Source organism: Scyliorhinus torazame, chromosome 14, assembly GCF_047496885.1.
Source record: "Scyliorhinus torazame isolate Kashiwa2021f chromosome 14, sScyTor2.1, whole genome shotgun sequence".
NCBI classification, from domain to species: domain Eukaryota; kingdom Metazoa; phylum Chordata; class Chondrichthyes; order Carcharhiniformes; family Scyliorhinidae; genus Scyliorhinus; species Scyliorhinus torazame.
The window spans coordinates 227147121-227165674 of record NC_092720.1 but is presented as its reverse complement, the minus strand read 5'-3'; the positions used below and the strand labels follow the sequence as shown (position 1 = coordinate 227165674).

Genomic DNA, 18554 nt, shown 5'->3' with positions numbered 1-18554 from the left:
TAAAGGCGGAGCGGGCTCGAAGGGCCAAAAGGCCTCCTCCTGCTCCTATCTTCGATGTATCTATGTATCAATCGGAAGCTTGTCAAAGTGATGATTAGTGGTCCATCTTCTCCAACAGAAAATCCAAATCAGACTCCGGGTGAGGTTTAATTACAGGATCCTAATACCTCAGTCATATCCTAGTAGGAGCTGGTTTAGCACAGGGCTAAATAGCTGGCTTTTAAAGCAGACAAATGCAGACCAGCACGGTTCAATTCCCGTACCAGCATCCCCGAATGGGTGCCATAACGTGGCGACAAGGGGCTTTTCACAGTAACTTCATCTGAAGCCTACTTGTGACAATAAGCGATTTTCATATTCTGGTAAGTGTAGAAAATTCTAGGGAAGGATTAGCTGTAACTTTGTACTTCCAGAGCAGTAAGACGTTGCACACTCCCTGCAGTAACTCACTGTCCATCCCATGGTCTTCAGTTCCTGTGCTGTCGAGAAGATCTGGTCAACAGCTTGTGGAATCATCCCTTTGGTTTCAGAGGTCATATCATCAGGTCCTTCCATAGTAAAGGTCTTCCCACTGCCCGTTTGCCCATAAGCAAAGATACACACATTGTATCCATCCAAGGCAGACTAGAAACAAACAGGGGCGAGAGAGAGACAGAATTACTCCACGTTGAGTGCCGCTTTCAACTCTTCCCAGTAGCACAACTGTCTGTCTTGTCCTTCAGTGAAGCACTAATTCCCTGTATATAGAACCAGAGGTGCAATGGGCACCATCCATTGCCACGACTGGTAGAAACACTGGGAGTATCGGGCAGGGGCACAGGGAGCACAAAATGCCGCAGCCAATCCTTAATGCACAACTTAGCCAGGCAGCTAGATGTGGAGTAACTCTGTCCTCAGGTGGACAAGTCCCGGTTTCAGGAATGCTTATTCACACAAAGGATAATGGAGAGTTAGCACAATGTCCCTAAAAGATTGTGCGTGCTGGTGGAGCTAGAACAGTCCCCAAGAGATTGTCTGTGCTGGTGGAGCTAGAACAGTCCCCAAGAGATTGTGCGTGCTGGTGGAGCTAGAACAGTCCCCAAGAGATTGTGTGTGCTGGTGGAGCTAGAACAATGTCCCTAAAAGATTATGTGCGCAGAGAGTTAGAACTGTCCCCAAAAGATTGTGCGTGGATGGGAGCTAGAACAATGTCCCTAAAAGATTGTGCGTGGACGGGGATCTAAAACAATGTCCCTTGAAGATTGTGCGTGTATGGGGAGTCCCATATCCTTAAACTACCACAGCCACCCAACCTGCCCCCTACCCTCACAGACTACCATGGCGACCCCACCTGCACACCTCCTCAACTCACTACCTGGACTATCCAAACCCACCATTGCCTTCCCCACCCGATTACCTGGACTAGCTGGGAGATATCTTCAAAGACATCCTTCTGTGTTGCTATCGGCTGGAACACACGGTCAAAACTGAAGTCATATTTCAACTCCTCTTTCCAATCGTGGCCAGTGTGAGACTGTGGAGATGGTCAGAGGGCAAGGGAAGAACGGTCAAGTTTGTAAACAAGCAAAAAGAATCAGACAGACATTCGAGATTCCTTACTCAGACCTGCTGTGTTTATTCAGGATGATTTCTTGCTGAGCCAGTACAGAATGCAAGGAAAGGCAATCTTAAATCACAGGGATGTAAATCCGCTGCTGCTTTATTCTACCCAAGAAATAATTACACTGCCACAAGATGGCATCTCTCAGCATCTGGTAAGCACTGGAAGCCGAGAGCAAGCAGTGGTGGTGGGTAGTTCAGCTACCGCTTACCACGGGCCCAAGTAAATTCAATTGGACAACGCTTCCATTTTCTGCTTTGTTGAAAGATTAGACTTCCCCGCTTGGTGCCCCAATGTAGTTGTCGGCAGCATTGTTGCCGTTGGCTTGGGGATGGTTTGAAGGATCTGATACATCACGCAGGCCCTCCACAGGACAATCTTACCTCTTCCCTCTTTGTCAAGGTGATCACCTTTCCATCACTGGCAGAGAACTGAACATGTTCAATTTCAGAGCAACCTGCTGCCTCGGAGTCAAGAAGAGGACGAACACGGCAGATCACACGGATATTACCCTGCAAAGGAAGAGGAGCTAAACATAGTTCATTCAATCTTTTACTGTTAAAGAAAGAAATTATTCATTGGCAGTCCAGTGATTCGGTTCATCCATATCTCTAAAACAAAAAGGTAAAAGGGCAGCACGGTAGCATAGTGATTGGCACTGTGGCTTCTCAGTGCCAGGGTGCCAGGTGCGATTCCCGGCTTGGGTCACTGTCTGTGCAGAGTCTGCACGTTCTCCCCGTGTCTGCGTGGGTTTCCTCCGGGTGCTCCGGTTGCCTCCCACAGCCCAAAGATGCACAAGTTAGGTGGATTGGCCACGCTAAGTTGCCCTTAGGTTAGATGGGGTTTGCTGGGTTACGGGGATAGGGTGGAGGTGTAGGCTTAAGTAGGGTGCTCTTTCCAAGAGCCGGTGCCAAATGGCCTCCTTCTACACTGTAAATTCTATGAAATAAAAGTTACGATCCAGGGATCGGGCAGTGGATGTTGTCTATATGGACTTCAGTAAGGCCTTTGACAAGGTGCCTCATGGTAGACTAGTACAAAAGGTGAAGTCACACGGGATCAGGGGTGAGCTGGCAAGGTGGATACAGAACTGGCTAGGTCATAGAAGGCAGAGAGTAGCAATGGAGGGATGCTTTTCTGATTGGAGGGCTGTGACCAGTGGTGTTCCACAGGGATCAGTGCTGGGACCTTTGCTCTTTGTAGTATATATAAATGATTTGGAGGAAAATGTAACTGGTCTGATTAGTAAGTTTGCAGACGACACAAAGGTTGGTGGAATTGCGGATAGCGATGAGGACTGTCAGAGGATACTGCAGGATTTAGATTGTCTGGAGACTTGGGCAGAGAGATGGCAGATGGAGTTTAATCCGGACAAATGTGAGGTAATGCATTTTGGAAGGTCTAATGCAGGTAGGGAATATACAGTGAATGGTAGAACCCTCAAGAGTATTGAAAGTCAAAGAGATATAGGAGCACAGGTCCACAGGTCACTGAAAGGGGCAACACAGGTGGAGAAGGTAGTCAAGAAGGCATACGGCATGCTTGCCTTCATTGGCCGGGGCATTGAGTATAAGAATTGGCAAGTCATGTTGCAGCTGTATAGAACCTTAGTTAGGCCACACTTGGAGAATAGTGTTCAATTCTGGTCGCCACACTACCAGAAGGATGTGGAGGCTTTAGAGAGGGTGCAGAAGAGATTTACCAGAATGTTACCTGGTATGGAGGGCATTAGCTATGAGGAGCGATTGAATAAACTCGGTTTGTTCTCACTGGAACGAAGGAGGTTGAGGGGAGACCTGATAGAGGTATACAAAATTATGAGGGGCATAGACAGAGTGGATAGTCAGAGGCTTTTCCCCAGGGTAGAGGGGTCAATTACTAGGGGGCATAGGTTTAAGGTGAGAGGGGCAAGGTTTAGAGTAGATGTACGAGGCAAGTTTTTTTACGCAGAAGGTAGTGGGTGCCTGGAACTCGCTACCGGAGGAGGTAGTGGAAGCAGGGACGATAGGGACATTTAAGGGGCATCTTGACAAATATATGAATAGGATGGGAATAGAAGGATACGGACCCAGGAAGTGTAGAAGATTGTAGTTTAGTCGGGCAGCATGGTCGGCACGGGCTTGGAGGGCCGAAGGGCCTGTTCCTGTGCTGAACATTTCTTTGTTCTTTGTTTTCTTTGTTGTTCTTTGATCCTCTCTGGGATCTGACTGTCCAGAAGCAACTTAAACTGGGATCCTAAAACCACCTCCTCCCACTGGCTAAAACCACCTCCTCAACACTGGCTGTATTTGTCACGTACTGTTCATTCCATCTGTCTTCAATAACCCATTTGCAATGCCCTCAGTAACACTTTGCCCGTTTGAAACTTCCCCATGTCCAAATCCCGATTATCTGGAGAATAGAAGGGTGCCAGCAATGGCCCTCACGTACCTTCAGCTCTTGCACAGTGTTGTGTAGCCGCCGCCTCTCCTGTTCTGCACAGTGTAGCCTTTCGTCCCGCTCCATGATCATTTCATGTTGTTTTTCAATTGTGGACTGCTGTTCTTCTATGCACACAACCTTTTGTGACAGCTCCATCTCTTTCGTCTTCAGCTTGTTCTAGCCAAAGTGGAAAATGGCCAATGTTAATAATTTCAGCACCATCTAAAAGGGACACATTGAGAAACAGTACACAACCAACCCCAAAATATTTACTCCTAGTAACTAGATATTTTTATTCTATTCAAAGAAGAGTACAGCACAGGAACAGGCCTCAGGGATCGGTGCTGGGTCCACTGTTATTTGTTATTTATATTAATGATTTGGCTGAGAATTTAGGAGGCGTGGTTAGTAAGTTTGTAGATGACACCAAGATTGGTGGTAGGGTGGACAATGAAGAAGGTCATCTAGGATTGCAACAGGATCTTTTTTTTCTATACATTTAGAGTACCCAATTATTTTTTTCCAATTAAGGGGCAATTTAGCGTGGCCAATCCACCTACCCTGCACATCTTTGGGTTGTGAGGGTGAAACCCACGCAGACACGGGGAGAATGTGCAAACTCCACACGGACAGTGACCCAGGTCCTCTGCGCCGTAGAGTGCTAACCATTGTGCCGTGTGCCTCCCTTGCAACGGGATCTTGATCAATTGGGCCAGTGGGCCAATGACTGGCAGATGCAGTTTAATTTAGATAAGTGTGAGCTGATGTATTTTGGTAGAATTAATCAGGGCAGGACCTATTCATAGAACATAGAACATAGAACAATACAGCGCAGTACAGGCCCTTCGGCCCACGATGTTGCACCGAAACAAAAGCCATCTAACCTACACTATGCCATTATCATCCATATGTTTATCCAATAAACTTTTAAATGCCCTCAATGTTGGCGAGTTCACTACTGTAGCAGGTAGGGCATTCCACGGCCTCACTACTCTTTGCGTAAAGAACCTACCTCTGACCTATATCTATTACCCCTCAGTTTAAAGTTATGTCCCCTATTCAGTTAATGGTAGGGAGTTGGGGAGAGGTACAGAACAAAGATCTAGGGGTACAGGTTCATAGCTCCTTGAAGGTGGAGTCGCAGGTGGACAGGGTGGTAAAAAAGACATTCAGCATGCTAGGTTTCATTGGTCAGAACATTGAATACAGGATTTGTGACGCCTTGCTGAAGTTGTACAAGACATTAGTAAGGGCACACTTGGAATAGTGTATGCAGTTCTGGTCACCCTATTATAGAAAGGATATTATTAAACTAGAAAGAGTGCAGAAGAGATTTACTTGGATGCTACCGTAATGGTTTGAGTTATAAGGGGAGGCTGGATAGACTGGGACTTTTTTTCCCTAGAGCGTTGGAGGCTTTGGGGTGATCTTAGAGGTCTCCAAAATAATGAATGGCATAGATAAGGTAAATAGTCAACATCTTTGCCCAGGGCATAGGTTTAAGGTGAGAGGTACAAAAGGGTCCAGAGGGGCAATATTTTCACAAGAGAGTGGAACGAGCTGCCAGAGGCAATAGTAGAGGCAGATACAATTTTGTCTTCTAAAAAGCATCTAGACGGTTATATGGGCAAGATGGGTATAGAGGGAAATGGGCCAAATGTGGGCAATTGGGACTAGCTTAGTGGTAAAAACTGGGCGGCATGGGCAAGCTGGGCCGAAGGGCCTGTTTAAATGCTGTAAACCTCTGACTCAGTGAAGCACGTGGTTGTTTTTTCATGATCTTACGGAGACTAGTTTTCAATTCCGATTCTATTCATGGAATTTAAATATCATCAGCTGCCATGGTGGGATTTGAACCCACGTCCCCGGAGTATTAGCCTGGGCCTCCGGTTGCACTAAAGCACGGTCTCCCCGTCAGAATGATGGATCAGTTTAGTCAACCGGCATCATCCACTGGACTACAGTGATATGTCCCTCGTAGCACGTCATCCAAGAGGATTAAAGATGACACTAACCCAAATCCACCTTCATAAAGACAGCAAAGCTTACTAATACTGACCCGTGAAAATCAGTCCAACTTGATCCAGTACTGGAACACCCAGAGAAGTACTCAACGCACCACAGATCTGATCTTTTGGTGACCATGTCCCTCCAATTTCATATTATCAGCTGCAGCTTCGAGCATGTGTCTCAGGTTAGTGGTGCAGTGCCTATTTGGTACAGACACAGAATCCCTATGGTGGAGAAGGCGGCCAATTGGCCCATCGAGTCTGCACTGACTCTCTGAAAGAGCACCGAAACTAGGCCCACTTCCCTCCCTATCACCATAACCCCACCTAACCTGCACATCTTTGGACTGTGGGAGGAATCCCACGCAGACACTGGGAGAACGTGCAGACTCCACATACAGTCATCCGAGGCCGGAATTGAACCCGGCTCCCTGGCACTTTAGGTGGCAGTGCTAACCACTGTGTTGACGTAATGAAACACGAGGTAGAGCTAGTGCAAGGCACCATTTGGACCAGCATCTCTGCGCTGGTTTGCCAGGAAAGAATTTGCCTGCTGCTATTCCCCCACGTGCTCCTGAGCATTACTCTTTTTCAGACTCGGGTTCAATTCCCTTTTGAATGCCTCGATCGAACCAACCTCCACCTACTCTCCAGCTTGACATACCCAAGATGTACCCTTCAAAACACACTTTGATGCTTGTGTAACAGGGTCAATAGTCAAACATCCAGAAAGGTGACACTACCTCTGTATCCTCAGCCACAGTGGACAGGGTCAGATAGTTGCCCTGGAGCAGACTCCTACTGGTCTTCAGTTCTTTAACCTCGCCAGTTAAGCATTGTATTTCAGTTTCCCGTACCTCCAACACTCCCTGCATGGCTGCACTTTCATCTCGACACTTGTCCAGCTCCACTGCTCGCTCTTTCAACAGGAGCTCCACGGCACTAAGCAGAAATGGTGAATAATCAGGCTTTAGGAGCTGGAACAGGAGTGGGGACACAAACTACAACAACCTGCATTGATATAGCACCTTTGTCTGACGGCACTTCACAGTCGGGTCATCACAAAATAATTGAGCCATGTGGGATATTAGGACAGATAGAATCTTGGGAAAATAGGGACATTGTGGCCTGTATCTTCATGGCCGAGAGGGGCAGAGACATGGGGACAATTAGGCAGGGAATTCCGGAGCTGAGATCTTGGGAGGGCTGCAGGAGGTTGGAGATCGGGAAGGGCAAGGCCAATCACTGGGCGCCAACATTTTAAACTCATCGCAGGACTAAGAATTATAGGGGCTGGTTTAGCACAAGTGGGCTGAACAGCTGGCATGTAATGCAGAACAAGGCCAGTAGCACGGCTTCAATTTCCGTACCGGCCTCCCCGAACAGGCGCCGGAATGTGGAGACTAGGGGCTTTTCACAGTAACTTCATTGAAGCCGACTTGTGACAGTAAGAGATTATTATTATTATTAATAATTACCGTTGGGTTCACAATGGAGCTCACATGAGCTTCCAGACTTTCTGTCCCTCTCCACCCGCCAAAGCTCCCCAGTGGGTTCCCCATGGGGGGGGGGGGGCAATGCAAATGGCCCATCGACTTCCAGCAGGACATCAGTGGAGTTACCTCTGCTGCCAGGAGGGGATCCCTCCCATCTTATGTTTATTGATATGTCGAGACCCATCCTCTGCAGGGAAAAGGAAGACATGCAGACACGGTGCCTCTTGCACAGACAGACACGGTGCCTCTTGCACAGACAGACACGGTGCCTCTTGCACAGACAGACACGGTGCCTCTTGCACAGACAGACACGGTGCCTCTTGCACAGACAGACACGGTGCCTCTTGCACAGACAGACACGGTGCCTCTTGCACAGACAGACACGGTGCCTCTTGCACAGACAGACACGGTGCCTCTTGCACAGACAGACACGGTGCCTCTTGCACAGACAGACACGGTGCCTCTTGCACAGACAGACACGGTGCCTCTTGCACAGACAGACACGGTGCCTCTTGCACAGACAGACACGGTGCCTCTTGCACAGACAGACACGGTGCCTCTTTCTGAAGTAAGCAAGCGTGGAGCACAAATCACAAGTCCATCAGGCAGTGGTCTGTATGTAACATTCCCGAGGCCCTGTAGGAAAAGGAGGTGGTGGATCCCGGCAGGTGGTTCCCTCATCAGAACTTTCAAACAAGCACCAAAACCTAGCTTGGATGGTGATGGGAAAGGCCCACCCTGTTAGACCCAAACTACACACCCAGAGTCTCAGCCCGTCTACATGTTCCCCTTGAGGTAGCTGTGGTGGGGGGGGGGGGGGGGGGGGGGGGGGGGGGATGGGCGCTCATTGGTCAGCGCAAAGCGTTTCTAAAAATAAATTTAGAGTACCCAATTCATTTTTTCCAATTAAGGGGCAATTTAGCGTGGCCAATCCACCTACCCTGCACATCTTTGGGTTGTGGGGGTGAGACCCACGCAGACACTGGGAGAATGTGCAAACTCGACATGGACAGTGACCGAGAGCCAGGACCGAACCGGGGACCTCGGCGCCGTAGACAGCAGTGCTAACCACTGCACCACATGCTGCCCCCAGCACAAAGAGTTCTCCCTGATGGAGTGCTGCAGAGTGGCACATTCCAAAGCCCCAGGACCACGTACTGAGGGACACCCAAAGCTTGGGGCAGCTGCCTCAAGAGGCCCGCTGGAGAAAGCACGTGGTCTAAGACCTTTCAGCCATAGTGCACAGAGGGGAGGGGAATTGTAGAGAAACCCTTGGGCTCACACAGAATGCATACGGTGAATGTTACATGCATCGCAGTTTTATTGCAGCACTTCAGAGGGCAACGTGATCTATGCAGACTTGAACATCACTGCACTTTGTGACGGCCATTTTGTAATGTTTGTAATACACACGCGCGCGCACACCGATATTTACTTTAGATTGCTTTGCAGCTCACATATCTGCGATCTGGCAGCATCCAGCTGTTCGTCTCTCAGAATCATACTCTCGTGAAGCTGCCTGCTCTGCAGATCAGAGACCTCCAGCTTGCCCGTGTACTCAGACACCCGTGTCTTCATGTTACCCAGCTGCACCTTCATGTCACTAAGCTGCCCCTTCAAATCCCACGCTGGGCGCTTCTTCGGGCAAACTGTTGGCAGATGTTGAAACAAAACCGTTCACTGATTTTTTTGAAATGTTTATACAAGCAACACAATCTGTACTAGTGAGCTGGACATGAAGCGACAAAACAAAGTTCACAAAAAGTTATGAGAATTTTTTTTTGCTGGAATAAAAAGTAAAATAACTTCAAATTAATTATTGCATTAAATGTGGCGCTGAAGTTCATGAAACGTGAAGGGGAAACTGTAGCAAAGTGGATCGGAATTAAAAATCGAATTTGGTTAAGATTACCCGAACCACAGAACTAGGAAACAGTTCTACACTACATCAACGGCAGTTAGCACCCGGGTTCAATCCCGGCCTCAGGTGACTGTTTGGGTTTGCACCTGTCTGCACGGGTTTCCTCCGGGTGCTCCGGTTTCCTCCCACAGTCCAAAGATGTGCAGGTTAGGTGGATTGGCCATGATCAATTGCCCCTTATAGAGACCAGGTTAGGTGGGGTTACAGGGATATGGCAGGGGACTGGGCTTAGATAGGGTGTACTTTCGGAGGGCCAGTGCCGGCTCAATGGGCCGAATGGCCTCCCGTCTGCACTGTAGGGATTCTATATTCAAATATCTTAGTCCAATATGAATCAGCTCCAAAATAGGTCTTTGAATTACATTAGGACCAGTCTCTGTCATGAGAGATTCCAGTGTTGGCTGTACGGATATCAAGTACTTTACCTGCTGTCTGGCCAGAGGAGGGTGCAGTCACTGCTACTCTTGGCTTCTTCCCTATAACTATAAAAGAAAATAAAAGTGAGGAATGAATAGCTCCCTGGCAGAAAAGAAAACATGCAGCAGGTCTGTAGAGGGAGATTATCCCCCATGCAAATCAGAAAACCCGTCATCAGCTTGCAGTTTGAAAGATTCGAATGGTCAATAATTAGTTGCAGGGCCTCAAAATTACTTCCATATTTTCCTGTGGTTATGGTTTTCATCCCTTTCAACTCCCTCTCGCCCCAAACACTCGAAGCTACAATAGCACACAGCTTGCAGTAATGAATGGTCCAGACACGAAGCCCACCATCACCCTTCCAGAAGCATAGAAAACACGAGTAGGTTTCAGCATTCAATGTGGTCACAGCTAATCCTCACTCTCAACGTCATTGGCCATATTCTCCTTGATGTCTTTAATGTCTGAAAATGAGGCTGCGACTACAGCACAGTACTGAGTGAGTGCAGCACAGCTGGAGGCACCCTCTTCTTTTAATGGGGCTGGTTAAGCACAGTGGGCTAAACAGCTGGCTTGTAATGCAGAACAAGGCCAGCAGCACGGGTTCAATTCCCGTACCGGCCTCCCCGAACAGGCGCCGGAATGTGGCGACTCGGGGCTTTTCACAGTAACTTCATTGAAGCCTACTTGTGACAATAAATGATTATGTATTTCCTTCTTAAATATATTCAGTAATTTGAGGAAAGTGGGTGGCACAGCGGTTAGCACTGCGGCCTCACAGCTCCAGAGTCCCAGGTTCAATTCCGGTCGTGGGTGACTGTCTGTGCAGAGTCTGCACGTTCTCCGTGTCTGCGTGGGTTTCCTCCGGGTGCTCCGGTTTCCTCCCACAAGCCCCGAAAGATGTGCTGTTAGGTGAATTGGACATTCTGAATTCTCCCTCTGTGTACCCGAACAGGTGCCGGAATGTGGCGACTAGGGGCTTAGCACAGTAACTTCATTGCAGTGTCGTAAGATGTACAGATTAGGTGGATTGGCCATCATCAATTGACCCTTAGTGTCCAAAAGGTTAGGTGGGGTTACTGGGATAGGGCGAGGTGTGCGTTTAAATAGGATGCTCTTTCCAAGGGTCGGTGCAGACACGATGGGCCGAATGGCCTCCTTCTGCACTGTAAATTCTATGATAGATGGAAAACGTCATAAATTAATAGGGAGAGGTTATTAAAATTTCTTTTGACCAGAAACTGGGGGCAAAAGGGGGACATGAAAGTATAAAAGGGGGTTAAGAACAATGGACTCGAACATGAAAGAGGCCGAAGAATACTCGAGGGGTTAGGAGTGGCCAAGTTACACCGCCTGCGCAGTGCTGCTCTGCACTGGAAAAACAGCTGTGAAGAGGCAAAGTGTGGCAGGTTTCCAGCCAGAAGTGTCTGTTTTTCAGAAAGCAGGGTTGTTTTGAGGTTTCTTGCATTTCCACAACAGAGTGGAAGCCCTATGACATGCCTTCCCCAACTCAAGAGGGGGTTTGCCTGGTGTTTGGGGGGGGGGGGGGGGGGGGGTTTGTAAGACTAATTTTCACGGTGTAAATGCAGGGCTGGATTCTTCGTTCCCCAGCCGCGTTTCTCGGCGGTGTTTCGTCCGCTGGTGGTGGGAATCTCTACGCATGACACCCATCAAGGAATTTCCCATTGACCACACCACAAGGCACTGGGAAACCCCCAAGTGGGAGTGCTCTGCCAGCGAGAACAGAGAATTCTATTGGCCAGGGAATTCCTGTCTATTTAAGTGTCAGTTGATAATAAAGGTTTAAAAACTGGAAATTTAAAAAAATGTAATTTACGGGATGTGCGCGTTGCTGGTTCGGCCAGCATTTATTCCCCATCTCAACTTGCCCTCCAAGTTCTTGGTAAGTTGCCTTTTTGAACCCACTGCAGTACCTGACTGTGCTGTTAGATAGAGAGAGAGCTCCAGGATTTTGACCCAGCGACAGTGAAGGAACGGCCAATATATTTCCCAGTCAGGGTGGGGAGTGACTCGGAGGGGAACCCCACCAGATACCTGCTGCTCTTGTCCTTCTAGGTGGTGGTAGCAGAGGGTTTGGAAGGTGCTGCCTGAGGAACCTCGTTGAGTTCCTGTGATGAATATGTACTAGGCAGCACAGTAGCACAGTGGGTACAGTGCTCCTATATCGGATGGTCTTATCTCAGTTGTAATGACATACCTTTCCCTAGACCGTGAACTCTTGAAGAGAGCGAATTCTATCTTACCATAGGTAGATTAGAACACCACACCATGCATCAGCCCTGCTGTAGGTGAAACGGTGTGCTAATTCACATGGGCTTGGTTGCATTGTTGGGTTACATCAACTGGTTTATGCTGATTATTCCCTTCTCGGGGTGGGGGGAAACTCAAGGCAGGAACCACACTTACCTCCAGCGACTGTGGCAGCACCGTTCACAGGCCGACTCCTAGCCTCCGCCCCTTGAGCAGCTCTCGTCAATCCAGCTGTAGGAAATGAGATGGCACAGGTTTTATATGAACCCTATGTGGAGGCATCCATTCATCGCAAAGCTACAAAATCTAGCAGAGCAAGTCATCGGGTCAGGGCCATGTTTGTGGTCACATTAACTTTCTGCAGTTAACACTGCCAGAACACTGGCTCGAATATGGCAAAGCTCATTACTCTGTCCCGAAGCTGCACACCATCAACTTTAGCTCCCCACCTCATTAACTGTTCAGAGTTACATCAAACAAAATAGTCATTTAAATGCTGGATGACATTCCATTATGGACCGGCAGATTGGAACCAATTCTCGGAGTCTGAGTCAGAATCAACAACGTCCCCTAGACGGGAGTAGGATCTTATAAGTATTTGGGTGGGTGATGAGAGGAAGGATAACGATGTGGGCGGTGGGATTCTGAATGCTGTTATATGGAGGCGTTGAGGAATGAGATGAGCATGGAGAGCTAGCCATGAGCAGACCAGGTTTGCAACAATATGCTCCCTAGCCAGTGCAGACAGCAAATGAATTGTGAACAGTAATCAACATGCACTTTCGGTAAGAGAAATGCTATGTTTACGGGACAGGCTGAGCAAACTGCACTGGCTTTATCACACCATCACTGCTCAAAAAGGGGGAAACTGTGTGGTACTAGGTTGCAACCACTGGACCACTTCCCCCACCTCATCTCAGTAAGGGTTTGGTAAGCCAACAGCACGCAACTAGACAGCGGCACGGTAGCACAGTGGTTAGCACTGTTAGTTCACAGCGCCAGGTTAGATTTCCGGCTCGGGTCACTGTCTGTGCGGAGTTTGCACGTTCTCCCAGTGTCTGCGTGGGGGTTTCCTCCGGGTGCTCCGGTTTCCTCCCACAAGTCCCAAAGACGTGCTGTTAGGTGAATTGGACATTCTGAATTCTCCCTCTGTGTACCCGAACAGGCGCTGGAATGTGGCGACTTGGGGATTTTCACAGTAACTTTGTTGTAATGGAAGCCTATTTGTGACACTAATAAATATTATTATTAGCAGGGAATGCAGAGAGGATTAAAAAAAACACTGCAGTGATTGTCAAATCTGAAACAAGGCACAGGTCCATACCTCCATACTGGCTCCTCACCCCAATCGAGGGCCTGTTTGAAATCATTCTGCTGCTACAGCCAAACTTCTTCACAACCACGGCAGGCTGCATCAGGTAAGAAAAATAACACTTCATTATTGTGCAAATAAATCCTCAACTGGCTTTGTTGTCACACGGCATTAGCAACACAAAAGCTAGAAAAATAAGCTCAGACAGGGCCCCCCAGAATCATCCAGCAGCTATACTCAAAAGCAGTCTTTGATTCAAGAGTCTGTTCCGGTGACAGTTTTTCTTCAACACAAAACAACTTCAACTGGTTTACTGATGGGTGGCGCGCTCAAGAGCTTTTCTACTGCCTACGAATCAGGTGGTGGAATCTTTACATTCACATGCAGGAGTCTTGGTTTAACAAGTCATCGGACAGAAGCAACGAGCTGAAGTGTTAGTTTAAACGCACGGTAGCACAGTGCCAGGATCCCAGGTTCGATTCCCGGCTTGGGTCACTGTCTGTGCGGAGTCTGCACGTTCTCCCCGTGTCTGTGTGGGTTTCCTCCGGGTGCTCCAGTTTCCTCCCACAAGTCTCGAAAGACGCGCTTGTTAGGTGAATTGGACATTCTGAATTCTCCCTCTGTGTACCCGAACAGGCGCCGGAATGTGGCGACGAGGGGAATTTCAAGTAACTTCATTGCAGTGTTAATGTAAGCCCACTTGTGGCAATAATAAAGATTAACTGCAGCTCAGAAATGCAGCATGGGACCTGATCCTATAAACTCGACTCAAGCGAAAGATGCTGCTTTAAAGCAAACTCTTTCAGCCCGTCCCGAGGTGGGCTTGCAGAGCAGAGACCCCAACGTGCAGTGGCAGGCTGGACAATCAGTGGTGCAGAGACCGCGTTTCAGGATCAATGGCGTCTGGAGAATGATTGCTGCAATCATTTCAGCGCCTGTTGCTGCCTTCAATACTGTGGTTTCTTTTTTTTTTTTTAAAAAGGCACTGACTCCCACCCCACCCCCATCACAGTTTATCCCCACGTCTATGACTACAGAGCCACTTTGGGGGACTCACATCAATGTTGTCCACCGCTGTATTCAGCTTCATTCTCTTTGCTGATGGTTGAGGAAGGCGTGAGCGATGAGATGGGTTCCCGTTATCGTTAGCAACGGTCGCGATATTAACCTTCCGGTCCATTAGAGGAGAGCGCTGTCAAAAGCGAGCAACTATTTCAGTGTCACCTGTATCCGCACGTTTACATTTAAACTATCACAAGTGGACGTGCTAACCTGGCACAGAGAGCCTGGGAACACATCGATTAAAGTGGATTTTCAGCAGAGGCACAATGAAAAAAGACAATTTTTAAAAATTGTTCTGCAGAGATGTACTTTGCACAGCAATCACACAGCGTTATTTTAATGGGAATGGCATTTGTGGATTCCACTTCGAGTTAATCATATCACATACACCGAGTGCTACATCCAAGCATCAGCATGCTGTGATTGAACTGTGCAGGGCAATTTGGGTAAAAGCAGGTCAGTGCTTCACGAATACATCCCCAGCAGTCTTACTTTTGTATTCACACATTATTTTACACCTGCAGTCTACTCAGGTCTGGGAGCATGTGTGGAGTCTGCACGCACTCCCAGTGTCTGCGTGGGTTCACTCCGGTTTCCTCCCACAAGTCCCGAATGCCATGCTTGTTAGGTGAATTGGACATTCTGAATTCCCACTCTGTGTACCCGAACAGGCACCGGAATGTGGAGACTAGGGGATTTTCACAGTAACTTCATTGCAGTGTTAATGTTAGCCTACTTGTGACACTAATAATGACACATCTGTGAGAGAGAAATGATTCAGGATGGCGACATTCCATCAGGACAGGATGAAGTTCTTTTTGCTCTAACACTCGACTTGATCAAACGTTGCAAAATCATGGCCAGTTACGTCTCATGGAGATTGGATGTCCAGGACAGCAGCGACAGCTCTGGTCTGATCTAGTGAAGACCATAAAACCTTTGAAATAAACATTGAAAAAAATACTTCAGACACAGAACACAGGGTAGCCTTCAGTTTTCTTCTGCCGCAGTAGACTGTAGCACGGTGGTTAGCACTGTTGCTTCACAGTGCCAGGGTCCCAGGTTCGATTCCGGCTTGGGTCACTGTCCGTGCGGAGTCTGCACGTTCTCCCCGTGTCTGCGTGGGTTTCCTCCGGGTGCTCCGGTTTCCTCCCACAAGTCCCGAAAGACGTGCTTGTTAGGTGAATTGGACATTCCGAATTCTCCCTCTGTGTACCCAAACAGGCGCCGGAATGTGGCGACTGGGGGATTTTCATAGTAACTTCATTGCAGCGTTAACGTAAGCCTACTTGTGACACTAAAGATTATTGTTATGGATGAGATCAATAGCCTTGGGGTTCCTGGTCATATTCCACATTTATCATACATGAAACATAGGCAATGTCCCAAAGCACAAAACAGGCATGTGATCAGACATAAATAGACACTGCGGCAAAGGTAGATTTGACCGAAAAACATTTCAAAGGTCATAAGGAGAGAGAAGTTAAAAGCTCAAGATAAGAAGCTTTCAAATATCAGCTGAAAAGACCCAGTTCTGTTATCAGTGATGGAGTGGATTGAGATGAGGTATTGTAACTGGTTCTGCAGCGTCACTGTTGGACACCCTTGTCCCCAGTCATCTCCCTTTAACTCCAACACCACTTCAGCCTTTTCTCTTCACTTCTCAATCTTGCCGGATATTTGCTCCTGCGATACACACAATACACAGAGCAGCAGCAAAGGGCCTGCAGTTTATTTCGGATCAATGGCGGGATTTCTCCCCACTGAATGTGCTACTTACCGCTGCATTGTCATCTGTCACTTTGCGCTTCTTCGCAATGGTCTCTGGACCCAGGTGTGGCTGCAATGTGAAGCTGTGTTGGTTTGCAGCCATGACCTCACACCGGATTCTTCAAAAAGAGGAACGTTGCCAAAAGTGAGAACAGCGTCAACACCGCCTTCACCCACATGGTACTTTAAAACAATGCCAGTACGTAATACAGAAACCGAGGAGCAGACCATCAGGCCCCTCGAGCCTGCTCCACTGGATCACAGCCGATCATCTACCACACCAGACTACCCTCAAATCCAGCAGCAAGCTCTCAATAACAGAGCCTCCACCATCCTCTGCCCAAAGCCCCCCCCCCACACCCTCTGAGACGGCATACTCGGGGGAAGGGGGTCGTCCATTTAAGACAGAGATGAGGAGGAATTTCTTCTCTCAGAGGGGAGTGAATCTGTGGAATTCTTTCCCGCAGAGAGCTGTCGAGGCCGGGTTGTTAGGTATGTTCAAGGCCGAGAGAGACAGACTGTTAATCAATGAGGAAATCGAGGGTTATGGGGAAAGTGTTGTGGATTATCACATCAGATCAGCCATTATCTCATTGAATGGAAGAGCAGACTCAATGGGCCGAGTGGCCTGCCTCAGTACCTACGTCTTATGGTCTTATTCTCTCCCCTGCCTCCAAATACCCACACTCTTCTCTCTCACCCTCCCACATTCCCCCCTCTCCTCCTTACACATCTCCCCCTCTCCCCATTCCAGCTGTCCCACATTTCCCCCCCCACCCACATTCCAGCACTTCCACATTTCCCCCCCCCCCCACATTCCAGTGCTCCCACATTTCCCCAACCCCTCACACTCCTCTCCCTCCCCAAACCACACAGGATTAAATTCTCTCTCTCTCCCTCTCACACATTCCCTCTCTCCTGGTTTAAATGCGCTCCCTCTCACACATTCCCGCTCCCTCTCACACATTCCCGCTCCCTCTCACACATTCCCGCTCCCTCTCACACATTCCCGCTCCCTCTCACACATTCCCGCTCCCTCTCACACATTCCCGCTCCCTCTCACACATTCCCGCTCCCTCTCACACATTCCCGCTCCCTCTCACACATTCCCGCTCCCTCTCACAATTTCCCGCTCCCTCTCACAATTTCCCGCTCCCTCTCACACATTCCCGCTCCCTCTCACACATTCCCGCTCCCTCTCACACATTCCCGCTCCCTCTCACACATTCCCGCTCCCTCTCACACATTCCCGCTCCCTCTCACACATTCCCGCTCCCTCTCACACATTCCCGCTCCCTCTCACACATTCCCGCTCCCTCTCACACATTCCCGCTCCCTCTCACACATTCCCGCTCCCTCTCACACATTCCCGCTCCCTCTCACACATTCCCGCTCCCTCTCACACATTCCCGCTCCCTCTCACACATTCCCTCTCCCCTGGTTTAAATTCTCTCTCTCACACACACATTCCCTCTCTCCTGGTTTAAATTCTCTCTCTCTCTCACACATTCCCTCTCTCCTGGTTTAAATTCTCTCGCTCTCACACATTCCCTCTCTCCCGGTTTAAATTCTCTCTCTCACACATTCCCTCTCTCCTGGTTTAAATTCTCTCTCACATTCCCTCTCTCCTGGTTTAAATTCTCTCGCTCTCTCACATTCCCTCTCTCCTGGTTTAAATTCTCTCGCTCTCTCACACATTCCCTCTCTCCCGGTTTAAATTCTCTCCCTCTCTCACACATTCCCCTCTCCTGGTTTAAATTCTCTCTCTCTCTCACATTCCCTCTCTCCTGGTTTAAATTCTCTCTCTCTCTCTCACATTCCCTCTCTCCTGGTTTAAATTCTCTCTCTCTCTCTCTCACATTCCCTCTCTCCTGGTTTAAATTCTCTCTCTCTCACACATTCCCTCTCTCCTGGTTTAATTCTCTCTCTCTCACACACACATTCCCTCTCTCCTGGTTTAAATTCTCTCTCTCTCTCTCTCTCTCTCTCTCACACACATTCCCTCTCTCCTGGTTTAAATTCTCTCTCTCTCACACATTCCCTCTCTCCTGGTTTAAATTCTCTCTCTCTCACACATTCCCTCTCTCCTGGTTTAAATTCTCTCTCTCTCTCTCACATTCCCTCTCTCCTGGTTTAAATTCTCTCTCTCTCTCACACATTCCCTCTCTCGTGGTTTAAATTCTCTCTCTCTCTCCCTCACATTCCCTCTCTCCTGGTTTAAATTCTCCCTCTCTCTCACACATTCCCTCTCTCCTGGTTTAAATTCTCTCCCTCT

At 48.5% G+C, this 18554-nt stretch overlaps 1 protein-coding gene across 5 annotated transcripts in view; it reads right to left on the bottom strand.

Annotated features, from left to right (window-relative positions):
- kifc1 (kinesin family member C1) overlaps nt 1–18554 on the bottom strand; it is a 38982-nt gene that overhangs the window by 8992 nt on the left and 11436 nt on the right. For 2 of the 5 annotated variants that reach the window (XM_072475814.1, XM_072475813.1), the window contains exons 2-12: nt 16290–16398; nt 14505–14639; nt 13460–13544; nt 12292–12366; nt 9873–9929; nt 8962–9175; nt 6774–6972; nt 4031–4198; nt 1984–2112; nt 1397–1513; nt 451–624 (exon numbers count right to left, since the gene is read on the bottom strand). In XM_072475814.1, coding sequence (XP_072331915.1) covers nt 451–624; nt 1397–1513; nt 1984–2112; nt 4031–4198; nt 6774–6972; nt 8962–9175; nt 9873–9929; nt 12292–12366; nt 13460–13544; nt 14505–14639; nt 16290–16382 — 1446 coding nt within the window. In that variant the 5' untranslated portion in view covers nt 16383–16398. Of the gene's footprint in view, nt 1–450; nt 625–1396; nt 1514–1983; nt 2113–4030; nt 4199–6773; nt 6973–8961; nt 9176–9872; nt 9930–12291; nt 12367–13459; nt 13545–14504; nt 14640–15245; nt 15447–16289; nt 16399–18554 lie in introns of those variants that run through there. The other 3 variants (XM_072475815.1, XM_072475816.1, XM_072475817.1) reach the window with 3 other exon arrangements.